The sequence below is a fragment of the Pieris napi genome, chromosome 16, assembly GCF_905475465.1.
Source record: "Pieris napi chromosome 16, ilPieNapi1.2, whole genome shotgun sequence".
Lineage (NCBI taxonomy): Eukaryota > Metazoa > Arthropoda > Insecta > Lepidoptera > Pieridae > Pieris > Pieris napi.
The window spans coordinates 921647-947077 of record NC_062249.1 but is presented as its reverse complement, the minus strand read 5'-3'; the positions used below and the strand labels follow the sequence as shown (position 1 = coordinate 947077).

Below are 25431 nucleotides of genomic sequence, written 5' to 3'. Positions count from 1 at the left end.
ATGTCTAAGTTGCAATAATCGAAAGCTTACTATGTTCAGACACATAAAACTTATTAGACATAGACATATCATTTATTACAAACAAAAACACACAAAATAACAATAATCAAAGAAAATGAGAGATATCAAAAACAATAAAAATTAAAATGAAAAAAATTCCCTTTTCCCATTCGGTTCGTTTCAAGTATGTAATGCGTGTGTGCTGTGGCTGTAATTGGCCCTGGCTCTGCATTATGGTGAGGAGCAGAATGTTCCACAGCGCATTCTGCCAGAGACCACATCAGCTAGTTTGCGCCTCAGTCGCAAAAAAAAAGAATGTATTAATACTTAGTAGAAAATAATAATATTAGTAAATGGTAGCAGTGTAAGTAATGAAGTAATGTGTAAAGGTGTGAAGTAAATATAATAAAATTAAAAGTTAAAATTAAGAATAATTGTTAAGAATTAGATAAATTTTTTGGGCGGATTAAAAAATAGATTTCGTGGGGTTTTGTTGAGTTAATAGATGAATTTTATCAACTACTAAAATTAGACTTTGATTTAAGACTCTTCAGCGGCTATTACTTAACAGATCAGTATTTGCCCCATACCCTAGTGGGTGCAAAATACATACGTAGATAAACAATGAATGATCAGATACGTTGCTATACGTCACTATACAAATACGTTGTAGCATACTACAACGTATTTGTATAGTGTATATTGTAATGTTGTGATAATTTTAAATATAAATAAATAAACTTAATCCTTCACAAGATCGCCCTTATTCTTGAGATATTCTTTCATCTCCTGATCTTTTATCATTTCTGAACGATTATGGAAATCTTTGATCCACAAAATGGTGTCTTTCAAGTCGACGTCCATTCTCACAACCTTCTCGTAGAACCTCAATAACGCTGTCAGATTTTGCCAATTATCTGTATGAAGCTGATTTTCTGCCACCGTCACGATTTTCAATTGTTCGTACCTGTAAATAGCTAAAATGAATTCACAACAATAAAGCTGACGGGTTAGGGGCCTCATAGCCTAGCGGTCTAATTAAGTGGCAGCTAGGTGAGGGGTACCGGGTTCGATTCCCGGTTCGAGGGCAAGTTTTAATTTAATTTAAATTTGTTCTCGGCCTTTGGGAGGGTGCGCGGTACCGGGCGAGTGCTTAAACCGTACATGGAGGACATGGTCGAATTTCTAAGGCAAAAAGCACGAATTATAAAAATCTTATACTTGACGCTGGCTAATGCAGAAACCGTGCCAGAGCCATAAAAAGAAAGCTGACGGGCGTTCTGGTTTAGTAGTGAATAGCAATATTCATTCTTTTGACAATCTCTATTTTCCTCTTGGTCAGACAACTTAAGTGTTTAAACTGTCGAGGTTTGATTATCAACTTTTAGTTATAATTTAATATAAAAAGAGCACTTGAAGTATTTAAGTTTTCGTTAGTATCTGTTAAATCAATTCATTTCAGAATAAGAAAGAGTTAAATATGCCATTTACAAAAGTTGAATTAAATTCATCAGCGATCCAATGCGAAGAACACCTTTAATTTTATTTAATACAATTACGTGGCTGGTTTCTGCCGTTATATAGTTTAATTGACGACTCTGAAAACAGACCTGTAACATCATCTATATAGCAAATTGGAGATTGTTTGAAAATAAATATTTCAATGATATTCGTGCATGATTACAACAGCTATTGAAAAAATTGTTGCAATGTTAAGTATAGTTTTCTATTGTTTTTTTATAAATCACAAGTTTTTTTTAAACTACTTTGTAAATAATGTTAGGTAATCTGCTCCTTTGGTTTGGCATACAATTCTGTTTTTGTTAACTATGTGTGCGATTAAAAGTATATTTGTAGTAAGAGTGGCGGAGAGTTTCTTGCCAGTTCTTCTTGCCCACTCTACGGCCTTGACTTGCGAATGTAAATGTAGAAAAATTTAACATATTTTCTGTTGACGTTCATAAGAGTACTTGGTTACCTATATGAATAAAGTTATTTTGAGTTTAAGTGTGGCCATAGACGGACCGCATGTTGCAGTCGATACCGACTGCTCTAAGCGGTCGGAGCAGTCGCTCTGCGGTCGAGTTTCGCCGTGCGGTCGACTGCTTAGAGCTGCCGGTCCCACCATACACGAACCGCTACAAGCGGTTGCTGCCGACTGCGTGCCTCTCCCTCAAATAAAATAAAATACTAACTAATTCATCAAATGAAACCACGGACATTCTAAAGTAGTTGAAAAACTTTTTAGTGTCTTCTCTCAGCTGGGATACAAAGTATGAAATATTCCATGCTGTTCTCTTCATTGTAGTATTGCACCCACATACTACGGTGTCTTCTACGCCTACGCTTGCGTAATAATAGTACAAGTAGCAGTGTTTCTTCATCGAATTCCACCTTGTAAATGAACTCGCATCAGTATTATTTTGCTGTCGAACACAACTGCTCCAAGCAGTCGTAGCCGACTGCACTATGCGGTCGTGTTGCAGTCGTGTACAACTTCAACGCGACCGCTCTAGAGCAGTCGGTCTCGACTGCAACATGCGGCCCGTCTATGGCCAGCGTAAGTTTAAGGTTTTCAATTTGTTTTTAGTGTTTTAATATTTCTTAAATAAATCCTTATACTTTACCTGATACGTCTCAGTCTGTTGAACAGGTAACCGATTTTATAACGTGTACTTTTTCGAAATCTCGCCTTTTGACTCATCACTTTTCTGATAAGGTAACGGGAGTGCAACAGAAATTGTATAGCTACATTGTATAACCTGCGATTTTTCCGTATTTCATTCTCAAAATTTTTCTCTTTGTCATCTGGATCTGTGTAGCCGTACCAATAATAGTCATAATATCTGAACGACAAAAAGAATTATAATAAATAGACGCAATTACTTTTAATGGATCTTCATCACACTGATGACCACTATCACACATACACACACACTCACCTATACATACACAACACTCACACACACACACACAAACACACTCACATACGCCCATACAACTTTATTTGTACTAACTACTAATTAGTTGACCGTTTTGTTTTTCCTTCTTTATTTAAAACGTTAAATTTGTTTGCCTACCCATATATGTATGTACTTTTCGTGGCACATATATTGGCTAGAGTTGTAAGAATTTTGCTACTAAAAGAAAGAAAACACGCAAACTTTTCTACTTCACGCAAAATCTTACTAAGCTTCAAACCGAGCTATATGTAAAAACCTATGACATATCTCTCTGTGAAGAAGATTTAAATTACAAAAGTTACGAACAAAATAATATAGTTAGAATAAATAGTTGGAAAACACGTTCCTCTTTAGGTTCTAACTATTTACTTATTTATAAATCATGTTTCAAATCGAGTTTGGCTAATCAATTTGAAAGGAAGGCAACAGTTTTTGAAACAGAATTCGTATTTTTTTCTTAACTGAAACACGCTGTCGAAACGTTGTGTAATGTAATGTAATGAATTTGTGTTTGTCTATTAAAGACGTTTAAGTTATGATAATGATCAGAAAAAAATTAATACTTAGTACCTAATTCTACTTAAGAAAGTTGTTGGAGTGGATTGGGAGAAAAATGCTCAAAACAGAGAGAGATGGAGCCAATTGGAGGATGCCTATACTCAATAAGAGGTCCTTGGAAAAAAAAAATATATATATATGTATTTCATGTGTGTGTGTATATTTTATAACTTTTTGTAAATTCTTCAAGGAATAAATGAGGTTTAATTATTATTATTAAATATTATTATTATTACCTTCTAGTGATGTTATTTACTATTGGGTTCAAATTGTTAAACTCTAATATATCGAATGATGAATTTTGACAGGGAATTTGATCGTAATTAGCTGCCAACAAAATAGGTAGCGTGCTTCTTGTATTGAAAAATTCGTCACTTCGCCTTCGCTTTGTACTATTATCTCTATCTTTTATTGATGGCAAGTAGAAGTCAGTGAATAGAGGAATATCGCCGTTAATCAATTCATCTATATCTATAAAATTCGATGTGATAACCGGTTCCGGTCCGCCTTGTTCTAAAAAAAAACAATAAATTAATAGAAATAATTATGATACAACTAGCATTTTCAAAGTAACTTTTATCTGGTTAAGCTTTTTTGGGTATTAGATTGATAAATCCGTGAACCCTACGGCGCCTACTTAGATAAGATATATTTCTACACTTATTTAATTAAAAATAATTGATCATGGCGATAAACCGTTTGTGCTGAACCAATTATTCTTTATTAAAAAAAATACGAGCTCCTTCAACTAATCATATAAGGCAAATTGGCAGGTAGAAGGAGATCTGGTCGCAGACGCACGTCATGGTTTTAAAAACCTTATACAATGGTTTGGCCAAAGCACCAAGTCATTGTTTAGAAGCGCGGCATCCAAATTTATAGTAGCCATGATGATCGCCAACCTTCGCAAGGAGATAGCACTATAAGAAGAAGATCCTTTTACCAGCAAAGAACCCAGGACTTGTAGGTCATGTGCGTTACTAAGCTAAATGGTAGCGTTTAATAGAAATATTGTTGTTTTTATTAGAATTACCTGACATAATCTGATCACTAAGATATGTGCTGAATAAATAAAACAACGATAAAATAATTATTTCATACATTTTCTACTTGAACACTATAAGCTCGTAAAAGAGAATTAAAACAATTGGTAAACGAGCGTTAAATGGAAAATTTTATACGAATTAAGAAAAGATTATTTGCCCATATAATGTTTTTAGTATTGCAAATGCGAATCGTATTAACACACTGCAAATTTAGAGATATTTTTAATGATTTTTATATTTTACCTTTTGTTTTTGATAAAATATCTGTACTCCAAACTACACTATTCATTGAATTATATCTTGTTTTTCACCGTTAGATTTAATTTAATTATTTTTTTTTAATTTTTGACACTCGCTAAACACACTTTAAAAGAAAAAATATAAAAGTAAGGTTCTCATAAAATTTTATCTATATGTAATTTATGTTGAATTACGGAAATTCTTTAATTCTAGCAGAAAGACAAAGTTTTGTTAAAAATATTTTATTGATTTGTTAAACAAAAAATCTCTACTCAACAAACTTCCACGCATCTTTCCGATTTGTCATTACTTGGTTCAACATTCGCTTACAATTCGAATCATTTAACATTATTAAATCAATTAGAAGCTCAATATCAAACCATAAATCCAACTCCCTCTCAAAAGCCTCCAACAATTCCTTTACTAACAACCTCTCATACCTCAACCTTACGAAAAAGCATCCCATAAAAGCCTTATAAGTGTATCGAGCGAATGTTTTAACCGCTTGATCAGTTTTACTCATCAAGAAGCCCATTTTATAAAGGGAACTTTGTCTGTATGTAATCCTATACGTCTGCATGATGATCATTCTGTTTCGCGCCTGATAAATAGCCTGTTTCATGAGTTCAAGAAACCTTCGTTTCAGACTAAATCTATCGGATGTATTGTCTGATAAGCCTCCGGGGGGCTCCCATCGGCGTCCGTCTTTCCTCAATACCACTTTTGGGTCTCCATTCGTCACTTTTAAAGATAACAGTTCATCTGTCCCGTCGATACCGTTGTACATTCTATCGAATTCCTCGTTGTAAATGTGTCTTCTGGTTTTATTATTCATTGTTATCTGACTCCAGACATGTGTTGGTTTAAATTTTAATAAGTAGTCCTTGAATGTCCATGTGGTGGTTGATGTGTTGGTAAATATGGGTTTACTCTTATTAGAATAAGCTAAAGGGATTAATGATAGTATAATATGTATGAAACCTGAAAAAAAAGCATTTAAAAACTGTTAACAAACACTACGCTAGTATAGCAAGGCGGCTTTTAGAGGTACTTTTAATTAATTTCATGTACGACAGCCACATGGCTAAGTAACATACTTATAAAATAATTATAAATAAAAAATAAGTAACACCAATTAAACGCACTGTGTAGAGTCTACACAGTACATTTTGTAGAGTGCTATATAAAAACGTAAATGGTATTTGTGAAACAAGTTCTAGTAGCAATTGCAGCGATGCGCTACGAACGTGCTACGGCGTAGAATGTATTTTAAAAGTATTAGACTCACGTAATAGCAGCATTTGTAAGGAACTTAGTTATCTTTATAGCATTGCAAAATGTACATATTATTGCTTGTAATTGCATAGAACATCGTAAATTTTCAATGAGATTTTATGTTTTTTCTTTCAGGTAATACAGAAACTAATATATATAACAGGATATTAACCGATTACTATATTGTGGTATTTTTATTACGCTAATTGGACAGTGGATATGATCGAAGATTAGCACGGTAATTTTGATTGAATCATCTTTATTTTATACGACTATTAAAAAAGGTTTAACGAAATTATTGTAATTTACATTTAAATTACCCGCAAATATATAGTGATTTATATCAAAATTCTAAATTTAATACGAATTTAAAATAATATGCGTTAATAATCAAAACTTTAAAGTTACTTATGTATGTAGTATTTCATTTTTTTCAAGCTTTTGATAGTTATATCATTAAAATTTGCATAATAATTTTAAATTACGTTAAATATTCTGACGCATTTTCGATATTGAGGTGATCTCGGTAAATTATTCGTCACTGGCGACGAAGACTTTAGGGGTCTCATATTTTATTAGAACTGAAAGAAAAGTTGGTCAAACATGACCCCACATCCATTCCCCATGTCTCTTTTTGTTACACGCCTTTTAACGTTCTCCATCCTTGTCGCACCTACCCTACAGTGGACTAAGATTATAAAAATGGTAGATGTGAACTATTATGAAGCTGCTTAGTGAAATAAAGATGTATTATTAATACATATTAAACTATAAAAGAGTATACCAGTATGATGGTTTTTTCTTTTGTATAGTATTGTATTTTCATCTTTTATCAGTTATTGACAAAAGTTATCTTACCTTGGACGTGTGGTACGTTTCCAAAAAAATTCTATGCTGTAAGTATAATTAAATTATTATGATATTATGTTGTTTTAAGGCAGCTATTAATAAACGCACAATGTGAAGAAAAAGGCTAATAGTTGATAGGTTCGTTCATGTATTTTAATAATATTGACGAATCAGACACCAAAAATATAATAAAATTAGTGGCGCTACAGCCTCTTTAGCTTTTGAATCTTCCTGTTTAATGATAATTTTTCAATCTAATAGGCAAGTAGGTGATCAGCCTCCGGTGCCTGATGCTCGCTGTCGACTTTTTTGGGTCTAAGACATGTCGGTTTCCTCACGATGTTTTCCTTCACCTTTCGAGCGAATGTTAAATGCGCACATAGAAAGAAAATCCTTTGGTACACAGCCGGATTAAACCTACGACCTCAGGGATGAGACTCGCACGTTGATGCCACTAGGCCAACACTGCTGCTTTGGTTTTGACGTTTATTTACTACTTTATCTTTTATATGATTTATATTTTATCTTAACATTATTAAATTACTTATAGATACTTCTATAAATTTAGATAGAATTTGTTTATTAATTAAAAAATACATAACCACTAGGATTAGATTCGTGAATACTTTACATAGTGCCGTATCTGTTTCACACTTTCCTGTGCCACGTAGTATGGAAACGTAGAAATGTCCAACCCCTCAGTTTCCAGTTTAATGTCGTACGTTACGTAGAAAGCACGTGATCATAATATCATTTAAATAAACACGAAAAAATGTAACCAAAAACTGAACGCGACGCGGTCACGCGATACATTTTGAGCACGCCATGTTTGAAAATTAAGGAAAAACTATTGTTTTGTAATATTTTCTTTGTGAAATTGCTTTCGGCATTGGGTGTTACCTCCTAATTACAGGTGAGTTCGGGGTTTTTCATTACGCTCTTCAACTCAACCTTTTTAAATTGCTATAATCAACGAGCAACATTCTTTCATTAATTCATAGCTTCAAATGTAGAATTTTTAAGTTTTAAATAATTAATCTGTGTTTTTTGCATCAAAAAAGATTATTTATAAACTTCAACTCTTATATAAGGTATTAGAGGTAAGATTTTGAAATTATTATTTAAATGTCATAATTATTTATAATTTTTTGGGACAAACATACATATGTAATTAAATTAAACAAAACTATTATACATATATTAAAACAGTTCATAGTTTTTTATTCTCCAAGAAAGCTTTTATAAACATTTAAATTTTGGAAAGTTTGTGAACATACAAAACAAGATTCCAATTATTATTCATTTATACGTTTAGAACGTCTAGTAGAACATAAGTATTTGACTAAAAACAGTGACACGAGAACCCTTGTTTTCAGAATTGTCCAATACTTGTATATATATGTTAACATGTAAGTAGGTGAGCCTTCACGACTTATATATGTCGAATTTTTGGTTCTTACAATTTACATTTTTTACTTTATACTGCGAAAACCATAACATTTAAATCAAGTTATAAAGAAAGAACGGAATATATAGAAAAGGCAAAATTAAAATCACCTTCTTAGGCGAATGTAACTATTCAAATACAGCAATTATGAGCACAGACCCAAGCCTGAATAGTTTATAGAACCTCTGAATTCTATTTTTAGATATCTCTGCAGTATCTTCAATGTCACAAGGGATATTAAGGTAACTTTTTCCTATTTTTATTATAAATTTACGGTTTTATAAACCAAAAATATCTATTTGTTATTTGGTACCAGAGATATTAAAAATCTAAGAGGCTTTGCTATGCTGAACAAATGGTAAAAAGTAACGTTATGCGATCAAAATTCTGTTAAATTGTGTTATTCTTTGTGCGCCACCATTTGCCCAGCTAAGGAATAACATTAACATAAAAGGTATGTTTTTGTGTGAAACGTCATAATGATTTCCATGACATCTACATATTATATATTAAATGCGATTTTTTTTATACACAAATATTCAGTATTTCTAAAATCTTACCCAACATAGTTATAATATAATGAAAATTTGTTACATCAAAAATTTTAACAAATTCAAACAGTCCCTGTGGCAGTGTCCCTTTATTGCTGGCAGCACTTCCTGGTTGTATTGCGATACTTATTCGTTGAGCGATGAAAGCACCAGTTCTGAGTTCACCGGTACAATCTGCCAGCCGCCAACTTAAATCTTTAATTAGCGCCTAAGCACTAACCCCACGGCCCACGAGTCTCTTCTCCAAAAGGAACAAAATCATAGTTGGAGGAAATACTCTTATATTTAAGCCATTTATTATAAATTAAAATAGATTTAAAGTCTCTTGCAGATGTCTACAAGCTGTTGATTATAGCGGTTTAGTTATAACCATTATTTTCCCTTATCTTATCCCAATTTATTTATTTATTTATACTTCATTGCCATAATACACATAATTATACATAGAAAAAGCTAAAAGTAAGCAGGTTACATAAGTTATTAGGCAACGGGTGGCCTTATCGATAACCAGCGATTTCTTCCAGGCAACCCTAATAAGGAACAATAAAACTAAGAAACACACAACCCAATTCTTGATAGATAAGTAATGGATTCTTATACATTTTTCTTTTCATTTAAATAAAAAAAAAATTCTTTTAGTTTTAAAAAATCTTTGAGATAATTCGGTGTTGAATAAATCTGTTTTATTGGTGCCTCGGGTGGAAGGTTCCCACATAAGCTATAAAATGCTGGAATGTTTAAGTGTTGCCCGCATAAACAAAGATCTAGCGTATAAAAGAAAATTGAGTCTTGCAACCCTCAGGGAATTTAGGGTTAAGGATTTGTCGTTTAAACGAAAAGTTTTATAACCACGAGGTGCATAGCTTTAATGTAATACGAAATTTTATACAATCAGTGCATTGTAATTTTAAAAGACTATTCGGTTACAGGAGAGGAAAATAATAGTTTTTATTTAGAATTTTCTTTAAATTTTAAACGATAAAAAAGTTCACTGTATCTGTTTGAATTAAAATTAATTATTACTTACTACAGCAAGTAGCTACGATTTTTACTCATAGCAAAAACTGCGCGGATATGTTTGGTATACAAAATTCAGAACAGTATTTTATACATTTATTATAGTTTGATTTCACATGATCAGAAACTAGCAAATATTGGTCTTTGCAGGTGGAGAACACAAAACTACTACTAATTACTGTAAAACAGTTATTATGTGAAAAATCAAATTGTAATTTAATTGCTCCTCCATTTTTTTTATAAGACAGAGCTTTAAAAAACAAATAAGGCATTTTTTTATAATAAGACATTAAAACTAAAACGCATTTTTACAAATTCAGTCCTATACTCTTACGAAACGTTACATGCTTGTGTACAGTTGATTCTTAAATAATAGTTTTAACGTGAGCATTTTTTTTTCTATAGAACAGGGGTGAACGGACACTGTTCCTACCCACCTAATCTTAATTGATACCGCCGACCATAGACACTTTCAATGTAAATTGTAAAAATTTGTGAAAAATTATTTATATATATAAATTAATAAATTATGAGCTATTTAAAACCAACAGGGCGTCAAACCAAATTACATTTATTACCTAACGAATATAGCCCCAAGCAATGATAAAACTTTAATTAAAATATAAAGTCCTATAAATTCTATTACTCTTCAGAGAATTAATAAGGCGTGGATCTCTTCACGTAATTAATTAACTTTAAAATGGTCGAAGATTTATTCAATTAATATCTGCGCTCGTTGATTAAGGGCGTTTTTAATAATTGTCAAGTATTTTAGCTTAAAGTAATAAATTGTTTTCATAATAAAATGAAATAATTAAACGCCTCTAAAAATGGACAGCTCGATTCCATTGCAGTTGGGTTTTGGCCTTAGTTTGCAGCTATTTAATTGATGTTTAATTGACAAGTGTGTGTCAACTGTGTTTAGATTTTTAGTCGAGTATTCTAAATTATTATTGAATTGTCTACGCGAGTGCTACGATTGAAGGTTTGTTTGAAAGTATAATTGAAATAAACCTTAAATGGTGGTAAAACTAGAAAAGTTATGTAATTATTGTAATTGTTTCGCGTTTATATATGTTTAAAGAGATTTATATTGAAAGGTTTCTTATGAAATTGCGTTTACAAATAATTTTCGATACAAATAAGACGCCTTAGATATATTATTTATTTTCACTTCGTTACATTTATAGAAAAACAAATAATATAACACATAACAATTATAAGCAATGCAACGGGCGGCCTTATCGCTAAGAAGCGAACCCTTCCAGGCAACCCTAGTAAGAAACAAAACTTACAAAAGAAATATGATAGTAAGAAGTGCATAACCAAATTTTATTAAAAAATTACTACTTTTAATACAAAAAAATAATAAAACAACCTAAAAAGCTAATCTCACGGATTCATGATATTAATTAAAGAGACAGATTTAAGATATATATACACAGACTTAAACCTTACCATATGCCAGTATATCCTATACATACATGCTACCGCTGGCCTTTAGGAGTGTTTTAAGATACTACTACTACTTTCACTAGGATAGGTTCCACTAACACTGCCTTTAATGATAAACGTAGTAGATAATGAAGTAAACGTAGGATAAATTCAAACATAATAAATCATTGCAAACCACGTAATTGTTTGTTAAATTTAATGGAAAGTTAAATTATTACTAAACTTTTTGAATTAAAGTATCTCGAGTTTCTGTTACAAAGTTTCGACAAGTGTATTGAAATGTTTTGTGTTTACGTCAATTGTGCTTCAGCATTCTAAAAGCGTAATTGTTGAATTTTTATTTTATTTTATTTACGTTCTCAACATTATAAAGACTTATGAAAATATGTTATAATGACATGAGCGCTTGAGACGGCGCAGCGCTAACCAGGTCCGTGCAACTTCCACAGCTGTAGCCCGCAATATTGCAGCATACAATTGTATATTCTTAATAGGCATTTTCGATCAGTCCTCAGCCTTGGTTCTTGGATCTAAGACGCGCTGGTTTCCTCACAATGTCTAAACAGAAATATAAAGAAAAGATGCCATGAGTTCGACCGCATTTCTGGGTTTTGTGTGTATTATAAAAATGGGTTTATTCATTTGACAACAATTCATTATAATGAGTAAGATTTGGGAACCCATTTAAATAAAAAAAATACCTGTGTCAGGGTTCCCAGATCTTCCATAAGAAACTTAATAATAAATTCCATAAAAATATATATAATTCAATTACATCTTTTTTTTTTGATTTTTCAACTGTTATCAACACGCCTGAGTGAGTGAGTGAGTGAATGAAATTATATACACATATTAAACCCAAAATGTTTGTTTCGATTATGAAAAAGATGAATAAAGAGTTGAATTTCTCTCCCAAACTTGTTTAGAATCCAGATAGTTACAATAATTTCAAGTTACAGAATTGCTCAAATTGGCTTAATTGGGAGTATTGAGGTTGTTGCCTTTATAAACAACGGTCTAACTTTACTTATTCTATCTTACGATGTGTTTTTGCTTCTAACTTCTTTGATTCTTAAAATAAATAAATTTCATTTCTTATCCTTGGAATTCTGACATTTTTTAGACAAGAAATACGTACAATCAAATAGTAACAATAGGATGGAAAAATGAGTGTTGAGTAGCACTTCATAGATGTATTAGGAACTAAACGGAACAATAGTATTCGTTCGTTAAATCGAAATATTGCTGTCGAAAATTTATAATTGTAATCGTATACATTGTATACTAACTGCGCTGTTGCTTTGTAGTAACGAAACAAAAACGCGTATTGGTATTGCCTTGTACTTCTTATGTCATTTTGATTTAATGTCTTACCAATAAGTGGCGAAATTTGAGAAATAAATTGTTTTTGTTTATCTGTGTGTGACAGCTAAACAACATATTATCATTCTTATAAATATTTTATTGACATACCATTACGTGTGGCACTAGTAGTGCTGTGAATTGTGGCACTAGTATGGTCTCAGAGAAGCTGGCAATGGGGAAGTTTTTGACCTGGTATCAAACTAGGACTGCACTACTACGATGGACAGATGAAATAGCACACGGAAGGAACAAAGTAGAAATACTTGGACTAGCGTTTAGAAGGCTTTCACCCTTATTTGTGACCGCGTTTATTTAGATTTTGTAGGTTGTTGCCTCCTATGCTATAAAAATACTAATAATATATAATAATTAATAAATTAGTGTAATAAACGTCAAAGACAAATATAAGAGTATTTCCTCCAACTTCGATTTTGTTCCCTTTGGAGTAGAGACTCTTGGGTTCCCAGTGGTTGGGTTCAAGTGGACAGACGCTTATTAAAGATTTAAGTTGGCGCCTAGTAGATAGTACCGGTTGGCACTTTCCTCGCACAACGGGTAAGTATCGCAATACAGCGAGGAAATGCTGCTAGCGTTAAAGGTACACTGCTACAGGGAACTAACTTTTTAAATTTTGTTTAAGTTTTCTTTTTATTAAGTTTTAATGATGTTTATGTAGTACTATTTAGGTAAAGACAAATTAAAGTCTTTAGAATAATAAATATTTTACATTAAGCTTAAAATAGCACCATTATTAATGTTCTGTTTTGCTAACATATTGTCCACTTTCATAAATAATAGAACGAAGTTTTGACCTATTATTTATCTTTTTGGGTTACCCGACTCTCTGGCCTCACAAAAGGCGGGGTGATACTCGGTATTGTTCATTAATGCATTGCTATTATATGGGAAATGTCAAATGTCGTGCCAACTCATTCTAGAACAGGGTCGGACTCGTAATTTATCGTCAATTATCTTGATAGATTGAATATTGAATGCTTTTGTGACAAGCTAAAAAATATCGCATACTATGGTAGTGGTACCATGTGCCAACACCAAATTATATTATATTTGATACTAGCCGTTTCGCGCCCGCTTTGCTGGACGAATTAAAATAAATTTTATGTTTCATTATTTTATTTTTTTTTCATATTTTTATTATTCTTCTTTTTAACTTCCCGCTAAGAAAATTGAAATATTTCGAAAATCGAGTTTTTAACAGATGTTGACGTTTAGAGGTTCTAGGAAGCCTCCCCGAATGTTTCCGCGGTGAAGTCCGTATGGATAAATTTTCATAAAAGTAAAACAGCATAAAAAATGAAGGATTGTTAGAATTCGAAAAATAAATAGCCATAAACCACCTAGAAAAAAATTCGCATCGAATGGTGGTAGTTTCATGTCGATACGAGTGGTTTAGGCGTGATTGAGCCTCAAACGAAGACCATTTTCATTATATATATATATATAGAAGATATTAATGCGCAGAAGAGATGAGAACGTGGGGAAACTGATCGTGGTTGGTACACAGAAGGCAAAAGATAATCAACCAGATGGAACGTTAAGTGAAAGACTCATCGTTCTCAAAACTGTACACTGTTATAACAGAGGCGCTGGACAGAAATCGATGGAAACAGATTGTCCACTCCAGATGTTTGCTCGCTGATCACAACGATCAGACATGAATTACTGACTGATGAGAGATTGTAGAACTGATTTCTGTGAAATGCAATAAATGCTGCTTTAGTCTTACACTCATGTATGTAAACTTAAGTAACATTATATACTATTAATATAATAATAATATTATAATTTATTCAGACAGAAATTTTACGTAATTTTAATCTTAAACCATTGTCTCTGGTGAACTGAAAACTGGTGACACCGACAACCCATCTGTTTGCCCAACTTTGGCAAAGGGCTCCGCCATTTTCCACTCTGCTCTGTTCTGAGCTTCCTTGTCCATATTTTCCCAGTTACGGTTTTTATTTCGTCTTCCCACCTTTGTAACTGTCTATCTCATTTTCTTCTCTTATTTCTTGGGTACCAATCTATGATCTTTTTGTTCCACTTTTCTATATGTACCTCTTTTTATATGACCTGCCCATTTCCATTTCAATCTTCGTACCCTCGTAAGTTAAGTGCCTATCTGATACCTAATCCGCTGTTGCGTTACGCTGATATTTTATTTGCTTAACAATAAGCAAAATTTAATATTAATTATTTGTGACATTTATGTTTACCATAATTGTCATATTTTTTAAAAGATATCTTGTAATATTTACTAGCATTATGTATAATGTGGTGAACTTTAATTAATAAATGGTTTACTAGTAATGCAAAAATACGTTGTACCATAATAAAGTCAGTATATTATGTCAGTTCGTCCCTGTATAAAAACTGATCCAAATACAGGATGGTATAAATCGGCATCCATTAACTTTTTGCGGGTGCCATTACCCGACCCGAATGTTTTTCCGGACAGCCTGTATTAGCTTTTATGACTTAGCAATATGACTTTCAACTTAGGTTTTAGACATATTTGTTCACAATTTTCACTCAAAGCAGTGTTGAATTACAACTTCACTTCAAGAGTTAACATAACATTATTTTACGATTCATAAAAGACATTATCCTAGCCATTTAATATTAATTCCTATATACATTATACGTGTTTATAATCACGTCATGAAAATTAATGTAACGCAAACACAAACATTGCATTCCAAATATTCATAATGTTTATCTTAAAATTTCCACCGCAACGCATTAGAGCACGCTCCAAATATTGCACATAATAATGATCGTTTTCGGTGCATTTGTGCATTCGCAATGCACTCACTGTTGGGTGTAAATAAAATCGAGCCTCGGTTTTCGTATTTAGGTTCTATATGTGGTTATATATAACAAAACATATAGTACAACTGTCCCTTGTCTACGCGTTTCAAAAACGATGGCGTTCCGTCTTTTGTTTTTCGTTCTCATTCCTGGTTAGAGTACTTATTTATGCGACTTATTTTGATTGGATTTTAATTCTTTATTCATTGAGTTATCTCTTTTAACCAGATCTTTTTGAATACCGCAAATATATAGACAAAGCTTTAGCCATATAAACCATGTCGCGTGAGATTGGCATTCGTGACGTGATTTTTATATAATAGGAGGCAAACGGGCAAGAGGCTCATCTGATGTTAAGTGGTACCGCTGTTCATGTACACAGACATAGAAGGCTCGCAAGTGCATTGCCGGCCTTTTAAGAATTTTCTTGAGGGAAAGTCCCTAAGTCGAATGAATTGGTTCGGAAATACTTCAGCGAGCAGCTGGTTCCACATAATGGTGGTGCGCGGCAAAAACTGTTTAGTTGTGGAACGGCGGACGTCGAGGTGATACGGGATTAATATAATCTTTTTACATATGTACACTATTATCCTATTTATGAAAATATATATTTATATTTTTTTTACGTTATTTTTTTAAATTGTGTCGATAGGATTGTAAAACAGTTAGATTTATCTTAAAAACTCTATAGACCACTCAGAATCACAAAAATAAATACTTAAATTACGCTTCACTACATGAAATTCGGCTATTGTTATGAATAGTCTAACAAAATCAGCGTTCACCGTATTCTAGTAAATTAATGTTTCAGTATTTGTAATTTATCGCTCCAACTTCTAAGCCCGTAATGTTTCTGCCAAAATATAACATTTTTCACGTAGAAACCGCCGATAAATCATTGGACAAATGCTTTTGAGAATAATAAACCTCTTATCCTTAAGAGTCTCGAGTAACGATATTATTATAACCGATTGTTACGAGTACATAAAAAATTACTTTCTTTGATAAATTTGTAATTTAATTTTTTTATACCTTTCCATTAAGGAAGGTATAGATTGGGGTGTTCTCGGGGAAGATAGATATGTTAGCTCCATCTCACCAAAGTAAGTAAGAAAAGGCAAGATAAGTAAAGTAAGAGACGGCAAAAGTCAAAACCAGCTATTTGCGTTTGATCCACGACTTTTTGGCCACCCTGTATATATAACTTTAAATACAGATATACTCGTAGTGAGCAGTGTTGGCCTAGTGGCTTAAGTGAACGACTTCACCCTGAGTGCATTCGAATCACAGCTGTGCACTATTTTTATTTCTATATGTGCATTAAACATTTACTCCTACGGTGAAGGCATCGAGGGAAAACCGGCACGTCTTAAAAACCCCAAAATCACTAAGACCGCTATAGTGTTGTTACAACACCAGATTCTTTAGGTACAGACTCTTGGCCCATGGAGTAGAAGTAATTGCTTGCTAAACACTTTTACAGAGTCCTGGCAGTACTAGGAGCTTCAAAGCTATCGTTTTTTTGTTGTTTGTTGTATGTTGCCGGAAGCCTGCTTTGTATTGCCTGAAAAACAAATTTGGCTATAAGAGTTATAACAGTATTAACTTTGTCTCAAAGTTAAATAACAAAAAACTCAACTGAAATTGTTTGTATTATATTAATATAATAATACATCATCATATTTTAATACAAAGAACGACGCACCCTCTAGTAACTTAATTCAAGTAAATATTCGATTGAGAAATATTTGCATTATCATTTTTTCATATGTATGTAATACACCTGGTGAATTTCGTGTCACCTACATATATTTGTTTCAAAACTTAATTCTAAATTTTTAAAATAGACCAAAAAGATCGGTTTTTATAACACAAATTTCTGAAAATCTACAAATATATGACAACCGAGTGACAGGTTTTTCTTTCTAAAAAGACAGAAGACATCAAATGTTTCCCAGCTAGTAACAGTTTTTATTAAAAAATTCAATCGTCGTTGTAGTATATTTCTTTAGTTATTATTTATGTTTTACACCGTTTAAACCTTACCTGATCTTCCACAAATATTCCAAGATCATAATTAGCCAAATCGGTCCAGTCATTCTCGAGTTTTAGCGAGTCAAAGGACAAGCAATTCATTTATACATGAATAACTTCTCAGTCTATCTCTCGAGATCTGTCGATAGACATAGATAGAGATTCATAACTATAACAAAATTATCTTTGATGTATCCAATAGATTAATCTCTAATAATAGTTAATTGGAGATCACTCGAGGCTAATGGAGGACGAGATTTCAAATAATCGAGATATTGATGGTTATTAATTAATGCTTGGTCCCTCGCAGTTATTCGTAATATATTACAATAGATAACAACCATTTGCCAAAGGGAGTGTACATATTATCAAACCTAAAAGGATATATGGGAGTTATATATCACATTAGTTATTATATGCATATATTTTATATGTCTTCTTATTTACTGTAATTTTGTGGTTGTTGTTTTGATAAGGTGAAAGTTTTCATTTATTTGATAATTTATTAACTTTTGTCCACATTTTTCAATTTCTATATAATTTTTGTTTTATTATATGTTAATATTGTTTACGCGTGTATAAAACTTGTATTGTTATATTTTTCTCGTGATTTATTTCATATAATTTTAGAACTTTAATATATTTATATAAAATATATATTAGATAATTGTTACTTTATCGTATTACTAGCTTTTAAGCCTTTGTTCGTGTGGTAACAAGGCTGTTGATGAATGGAAGATATAAGCGCATTATCACATATTCTTGTTTTGGAATTATCAATGTTTAGATCAAAGACTTACTTGAACTTACTTGACTTGTCTTAATATCCTATGACCCCTGGGTGGCGCAGAGGGCGTACACAGTTACACCAATGAAGTACCAATTTGTTAAAAGTCAAAACTCATTGAGTCATGTAGGTAACACAATGTACACTTATGAACGTCAAATAAGAAATATGCATTAAATGCTTCTAATGATACATTTAGTTCCAGTTCTCAAATCAAGGGCGTAGAACGGAAGAGAAGAACTGGCAATAAACTCTCCGCCACTCTTTTAATTGCCAAGTTTTTTGCTTTACGCAACGTTTGTAAGGAGCTGCAACCATTACACCATGTTCCACATGACATCTTAAGTAATAAATAATAATAAAATAAATTAAAAACAAAGATTTGTTCTCTATCAGCAGAAGGCATGGTGAAATAGGAGCACGCACTTACATTCTCGTGGGAACAATACGCAAATACATAGTAAAAATAACTAACATCACCGCATACACGAATTCAAGTACGACCAGTCACCACGAGCACCCGTTCACGAGTTTCGGTCTTGATATTCGCATTTTACTTCGCTCCAAGTCTTACCAGCTCTCTCCGTCTCACTTGCAACAGTATGTCGCCAGGTTTCAATACTCATAAATTGAAAAATGTAAACGATGGAAAATTTTATTTTAAAGGAAAAAGGCGACAATTGAATTTCACGTGGAAAAAGCGGTTCTAGCGAGTGTGATCTCGTTCGATCCAGTTTAATCCGACTAAGACTTATTTGTACTTTTTACTTCGTGCGCTGCATTTAATATTAGTTCTATTTTACGCTTGCAAAGAGGTTTTAATGAAGCCATTTTAAATTCTGTCAACTAAATGCTTAATTACTTTTAGTACTAATTGCAAGTTTTTTTAACGCAATATGGTTTTATATAACTTGATAAAGCTTGTATTTGTTAAAGTTTTCAGGTTTTACTTGAAAATACGTACATTTATTTATTTATTTCGTAATCCTACAGCTAGCAAAAATATATATAACAAACAAAAAAATAAAAAAATAAATCAGTGGCGCTACAACCTCTTTAGGTCTGGGCCTCAGATTTCTGAATTTGTTTCATGATCATTTTTCAATATATATTCATTTTTCAATAGGCAAGTAGGTGATCAGCCTCCTGTGCCTGACACACGCAGTCGACTTTTTGGGTCTTAAGACAAGTCGGTTTTCTCACGATGTTTTCCTTCACCGTTCGAGCGAACGAAGCTACTAGGCCAACACTGCTAATAATAATTTAAAAAAAAAAGGTGCGTGTACTTATGTACGCGCGTCAGAAGTTATACTTCTTTGGCATTATTAAAAATAGTTTTTGATTGCATGCAAATAATTAATTACAATTAAATAATCAAAGACTGGAAAAGGAGTCATTAAAGTCAATAAAGTTCAGTTTACATTTGAAAAATTAAATAAATAAATATTTATTATTATTCTTACATTAAACAAATAAAACACTATTTATCTTTAAAACATTTTTATTTCATTATACTATTTATTTTTATGTGACTCTAATGTCTTCATCAGAACTTCGGTTTGTAATTTTAAATTAATCATTACTTGGTTGTGCATCTACGAGGCTTCTCCAAAACTAAAACTACTACTTGCTTTCTGCAACAAATAAGAGAATATTAATTTAAGCTCTGTCCATGCAAAACTTAAATTTTTTTATAATTCATATTATAAATTTTTTAACACATTTATATTAATATAATTATATAAATGTGTTAATAATATAATTTGTAGCACATGCTACAGACCTGGATAGCAACTTTCTTTTATTCTATTTAGAGATAGAGATAATTTAAATATAATACCGGTGTCTTCCTTGTAGGTTTCTTTGGAGTTGTTTGGGGATTCTTGTTGTTCAGTTCGACATGATTTTCTTTAACCTTTCTTTAATCCTACAAAATAATGAAATTGTTAAGTTATGTTGTCACTGTTGTGCACACCTTTGTTTGGCTTTTTTAGTATTCAAGTTATGTCAAAACTGATTTATTACCTTGTCATTGTTGGCTTTTGGGATATCAATTGTTTCCAAAATGATTTTATTTGTAATATCCTGAAATATATAAATAACATCTATTAATTTAAGTATCATGGTGAGTGGTTCGCACTCAGGTATTAAGGTGTATTATACCCACTGTCCATTATAAGTGGGAATGGGCTCACTTCGGGCTGGACAGAGTTTCGGTACTACAAATGCAACATGGATGTTTTGAGGTATTACAATATCTCTAACTACCCTGTAGGGGAATAAAGTACTGTTGTGAGCATATGCCTATGCTTGAAAGGTTGAACCTTGAACATCACCATACATCATATTTATAATTAACATTCCTACCTCGACACCATCACAATCAAATTCATTGAAATCTACTTCAAACCATTGCGGTATCATCTCTGCCATATCCATTGTGTCTGGAGAAGGTGATGGTGGCTTTGTTCCACCTCCAGTTTTTGATGTTTCACGGCGATAAGATGACAACTCTTTTTTTGTATTCAATTTAGTGCACTTCCACTGATTCATCAATTGTTTTTTGTCTCTTGTCCTTATATTTGCTAGATTAAATCCGAAAAATTACATGTTTTGATTAAATATGATCATTATAATATGTATATATGATATGGTCATTTTTTTGAGATGCAGGTACTTATTAAAATGTTTACTTCTCTGGTATATCGCTCCAAGCCTTCATTTTCTCCTTATTAGTATTTGTGCTTAAATCTTAGTTCTCAATTATTGATATATAGGGTCGTAGAATATTTCTAAAAAGTTGCTGTAACAAACGCAATAAACAAAAGCAAAGAATAATGGTTCATGTTTCAGTTTTAATCAACAATAATACTCGATAATACATACGGATAGTTAACCTCAATTGTATTGAAGCACTCAGGAAGGTTGGCACAGTTTTTTCACAAATATCTTATCATATTAATTAGTATTGATTTAGATAATACTTCTGATTATAATTCAGACGCACATATAAAATTCGCACTTGTATAATGAAAATAACTAGGTATATAATCTTTTATTGTATACAATAATTAAAACTCCTATATTTGTTTAAAAGGTAAATGTCATTGTTAGATGTCAATGTCATGGTCATTCAAAATTCTCGTTAAGCTGCCAAGCTAAGAAATAGAATATGCGTGAAGTTAGCTTCACGCATATTCTATTTCTTTTTACTTTTAGATTGTATTATTCCCATCTCGCTCGCGCACGCTATATCACACAGCCAATTTTGTGTCACAGGTGCGCGCGCATCGTAAAATTTCACTCTCATCAATTTTTCATAACGCGCCTAAAGAAGTACAACTTCAATAATAACAAACAATTACACAAAAAATATGGTCAGAATGGCATATTTCCATACAAACTGGTTCAAATATTTACAAAAGGGAACAAAACAATAAAAATTATTCAATACATTTAACTAAGTAACAAAAACTCTGTATATTCGATTTAAATTTCGTTACAAAGCAAAACAAGTAGCTGTAAAACAAGGGTTTAAATAATTATGGTCGTGGCGACCGCATATTATGTGTGGTCGGTGAGGAAATGTGCTGCAGTGTGCTTAATACAACCAAGCTAGGGTTGAATGTTAGGGTAGAAATACCATTTTAATTAAAATAAATTTATAAAGCAATAACGCTTTGTTTACGATTATGTGATAGCTATTTTTTTTTACTTAAGGCCTTAATTTATTTCCTTTTTTTTTATATATACATGTGTCTTTACTAAGACATCATGGAACATTACAATCTAGCCTAACTTAAGACTAATAAGTTATTTAAATCTAACCTAATTTACTAATAAGGATGTTTACATAAGAAAGTGTCCAATAACACTACTTACAGTCTCTATTAAAGGGAAGACACTCTTTTCTTGTGTTCTATTTTTTTCTTTCACTCACTGTGTATTTAGTACTGGACGTGCACTAACACTTATAATTTATTTCCTGATACACTTATTATCTAATTATTCTATGCGATTGTATCTTTTTGTAAATGTAAATTTACAAATGTTTTAACTTCTTTTCTGACGTTCATAAGTGTACTTGTTACTATATGAATAAAGTTATTTTGAGTTTGAGTTCAGTTAGAATGTATCAGGAGCTCTCTCCGGGAAAGGCCTGCTCCAAGGATTGCCATCTTTCTCTATCTTTGCATCTATTGGGGACTCCCGACTTTTTGATGCCACCATCCCGAGTCGATAGCGTTGTCTGGTGGGCCTCTACACGTAGTTACTGTTTTCATTCACTTGTGATTAAAAATATGATATCTAATTGGATGTTAATACTTTTGATTTTTTCAATTTACATTAATTGACTGTTTATAATTTTATATTAATGTTACTTTTAAAAATATATTATGTTAAGGCAACCAGTTTCGATTATAATAATAATATAATTAATTTGCAAGAATACGGTACAAACATAATAGTGCAATATAATGTTTGCATATTCTGCCACACATAATGGCGTGCAAATTTGTCTTAAAAGCAATTTTAATTAGAAGTTAAAAACATAACGAGTATTATTTATAGTTATTAAATTTTACATTCATCACATTAAACTATATTATTGCGATATCAAATTAATATTAATTATAATGTTTATCGCAAATAACCTTATCATATACAAATGTAACTATCTCCTCCGATCAGAATACCGCTAAAAACAGCCTTTTTTCCGTTATAAAGGCGGTTTTTTACATTATTTACAAATTTATATTTAATACGTGTTTCTAACATACGCGGTTGATTACAGGGCAGGCGGTAATCGGCCCGGTCCAATTACTCAATTTATATTCCTACTAATATTCCATCCTACCTTGAAAAACAAGCCTTTTTGTTAAAATTCAACAAACATTGCAAATAGCAACTTTGCAGCATTGGATGTCGTTAATATGACGTTTAGGTTCTTATTGTACGTGTTCTGGCTGTACATTTTGATCACTTGAGCGTGACGATTTCCTAAATCGTCGAAGTTACACCCCGAGAGCATAGCCAGACGTAGGCACTCTTTTAAACTGTTACATTACATTCATTCGTTACATAGCTATTGTTATACGCGAGTGCTTACTATAGAGTAAAACAAGAGTCTTCTATTATTTTAAGGACCCGATGACCCAAGAACTAATCATAATATCACTTATTATTATTAGCTATATGTCATCTTGTTCGCAGTCTCTTGTCAAACTAAACGGATCTAGACCCAAAACTTCTACAGAATTGAAGTATTAGCTGGCACACAAGCAAAGGTGTTACGTAAGTCGCTCAACTTAAATGAGTTGCAGAGAATATCCGGCGATCAATGAAACTCCCTCTCACTCGATCTTGATTTAAATTTCATTACAATATCTAAAATATCTCATTTGTGACTTGAACAGTATTTGCCTAACAAAACTCTTTAGCTGTCCATAAGTATAGATATTATTAGTTTACTGTTAACTGCTTTCCAATGTGAAACTGACAGTATACGAACGTTTACGAGGCTCATTTGTAGGTGTAATTCAAGTGAACATTAATCAAAAATGTATGCTCTTATCGTGAACGATGGCTCTTCGTGTTCTGGTTAAACTAAATATATTATGTTTATTTAAATTATTTTAATACCCTTCAAAATAATTTTTGGTCTCAATAACAGATGATCGTGATTTCGATTAAGAACATAGAGGTGCACTTAAAGTGGCTCTAGCGTGTGACTCAACTCTGAGGTCGTGGATTTGAAGCTGGGCACCAATAGATTTATCTTTCTATGTGTGCAATACGGTAAAGGCAAATATCATAAGGGAACCGTAAAAAAAATCTTTTAACCCAAGATTTTTTTAAGGGAAGACACACAGACACGTGTACAAAAAAAAACTACGGGTTGCACTCCGGGAGTGCCGGCAGAAGTGAAAACTTGAATATTAACTTTGTGCATTTTTGATATTTTGGAATGGTTAGGGAATAATTTTGCACGAATTGCTTTAATTATCAGTATAAAAGTACTATCATTTATGTGGTAGAATACAATATTTATTTATTGCGATATCGTACACAACATGACACAACTTAAATTGTTGCTTAATATAAATTATATTACATTAAAAACGCCGCGCCAGCTGTCTACTCTCCATCCGTCTTTCGTATTGTCGATCAGGTCACGTGTCCTGACGCGAGTTTAAAATTTTTTACCCATTCCAAAAAAAGTGTACAACGCCGCTAAAGAAGTTTTCACTTCAACAATAAAACTGACGCTTGCGAAACTTCATAAATAGCTAATAGACTCTAATCATCGTGAAATTACACTGTGAAGCGTAAATTCAACGTGCATTAAACTTTAAAGCATATTTTCTAGTTTGAAACAATTTTCCTGTAATGGATCATTAACAAAGAAACAACACGCAGTGTTCCGAGTATCATGGCTTGAAACTGCTTTGCACATGCAAAGCACTCATTTTAGACTCTTCTAGATGTAGTGCTGATAGCATGGAATGGGCTATGTTGAAGGATTTAGCGGATTTCATTCAACATTTTCAATTCACTAAAAATTACCTATATTATTAACTTTCAATTCGCCGGTCATTTTTCTTTACGTATGCTTCGTAGGACTTATTGAAGGTCAACTAATTCCTTACTCCCTCAGGCAGTTAAAAAAGAAAAAAAAGAGTAAACGTGGTCCCATGTCTAATTATTGATATATTTTGCATCAACCTTCCAATTTGCCGTAACTTTGTTTATCACGCTCTTAGTGAGGTTTAAGTTTCTATTTAGTTATTATTTTAGTTTAGTTAGTTATTATTTTAGTTTCTGCGGTTGCTTGTTTAATTTTTTTCCTTGCTAGCTTGCTTTTGTTCTAATATAATTTAGGTATAATTTTATGCATACACGTTGTTTTAGAACTTATAAATAAATATATTATATTGCGGTGTCGATTTTAATTATATTAAAAACGTACATTGTTACGTTTTTATCCATACTCTTACTATCTCTTTCGACT

At 32.2% G+C, this 25431-nt stretch overlaps 3 protein-coding genes across 4 annotated transcripts in view; 1 reads left to right on the top strand and 2 right to left on the bottom strand.

The window, feature by feature from the left end:
• Positions 1–711: 711 nt before the first annotated feature.
• On the bottom strand, positions 712–4756 carry LOC125057583. The gene is made up of 4 exons (XM_047661365.1): positions 4555–4756; positions 3758–4034; positions 2628–2846; positions 712–967 (listed from the first exon to the last, which is right to left on the bottom strand). Exons 1-4 carry the CDS (start codon positions 4622–4624, stop codon positions 742–744), a joined length of 792 nt encoding a protein of 263 aa, XP_047517321.1. The 5' UTR covers positions 4625–4756; the 3' UTR covers positions 712–741.
• A 319-nt stretch (positions 4757–5075) lies between these two features.
• Positions 5076–5782, bottom strand: LOC125057585. Its single transcript, XM_047661368.1, has one exon. The coding sequence runs from the start codon at positions 5640–5642 to the stop codon at positions 5076–5078; it is 567 nt and encodes a 188-aa protein (XP_047517324.1). The 5' UTR covers positions 5643–5782.
• A 1873-nt stretch (positions 5783–7655) lies between these two features.
• The window catches only part of LOC125057580, a 198080-nt gene continuing 180304 nt past the window's right edge, over positions 7656–25431 (top strand). For both annotated transcript variants that reach the window (XM_047661362.1, XM_047661361.1), the window contains exon 1: positions 7656–7844. The gene's annotated coding sequence lies outside the window, so the exon portion shown is untranslated. The remainder of the gene's footprint in view (positions 7845–25431) is intronic.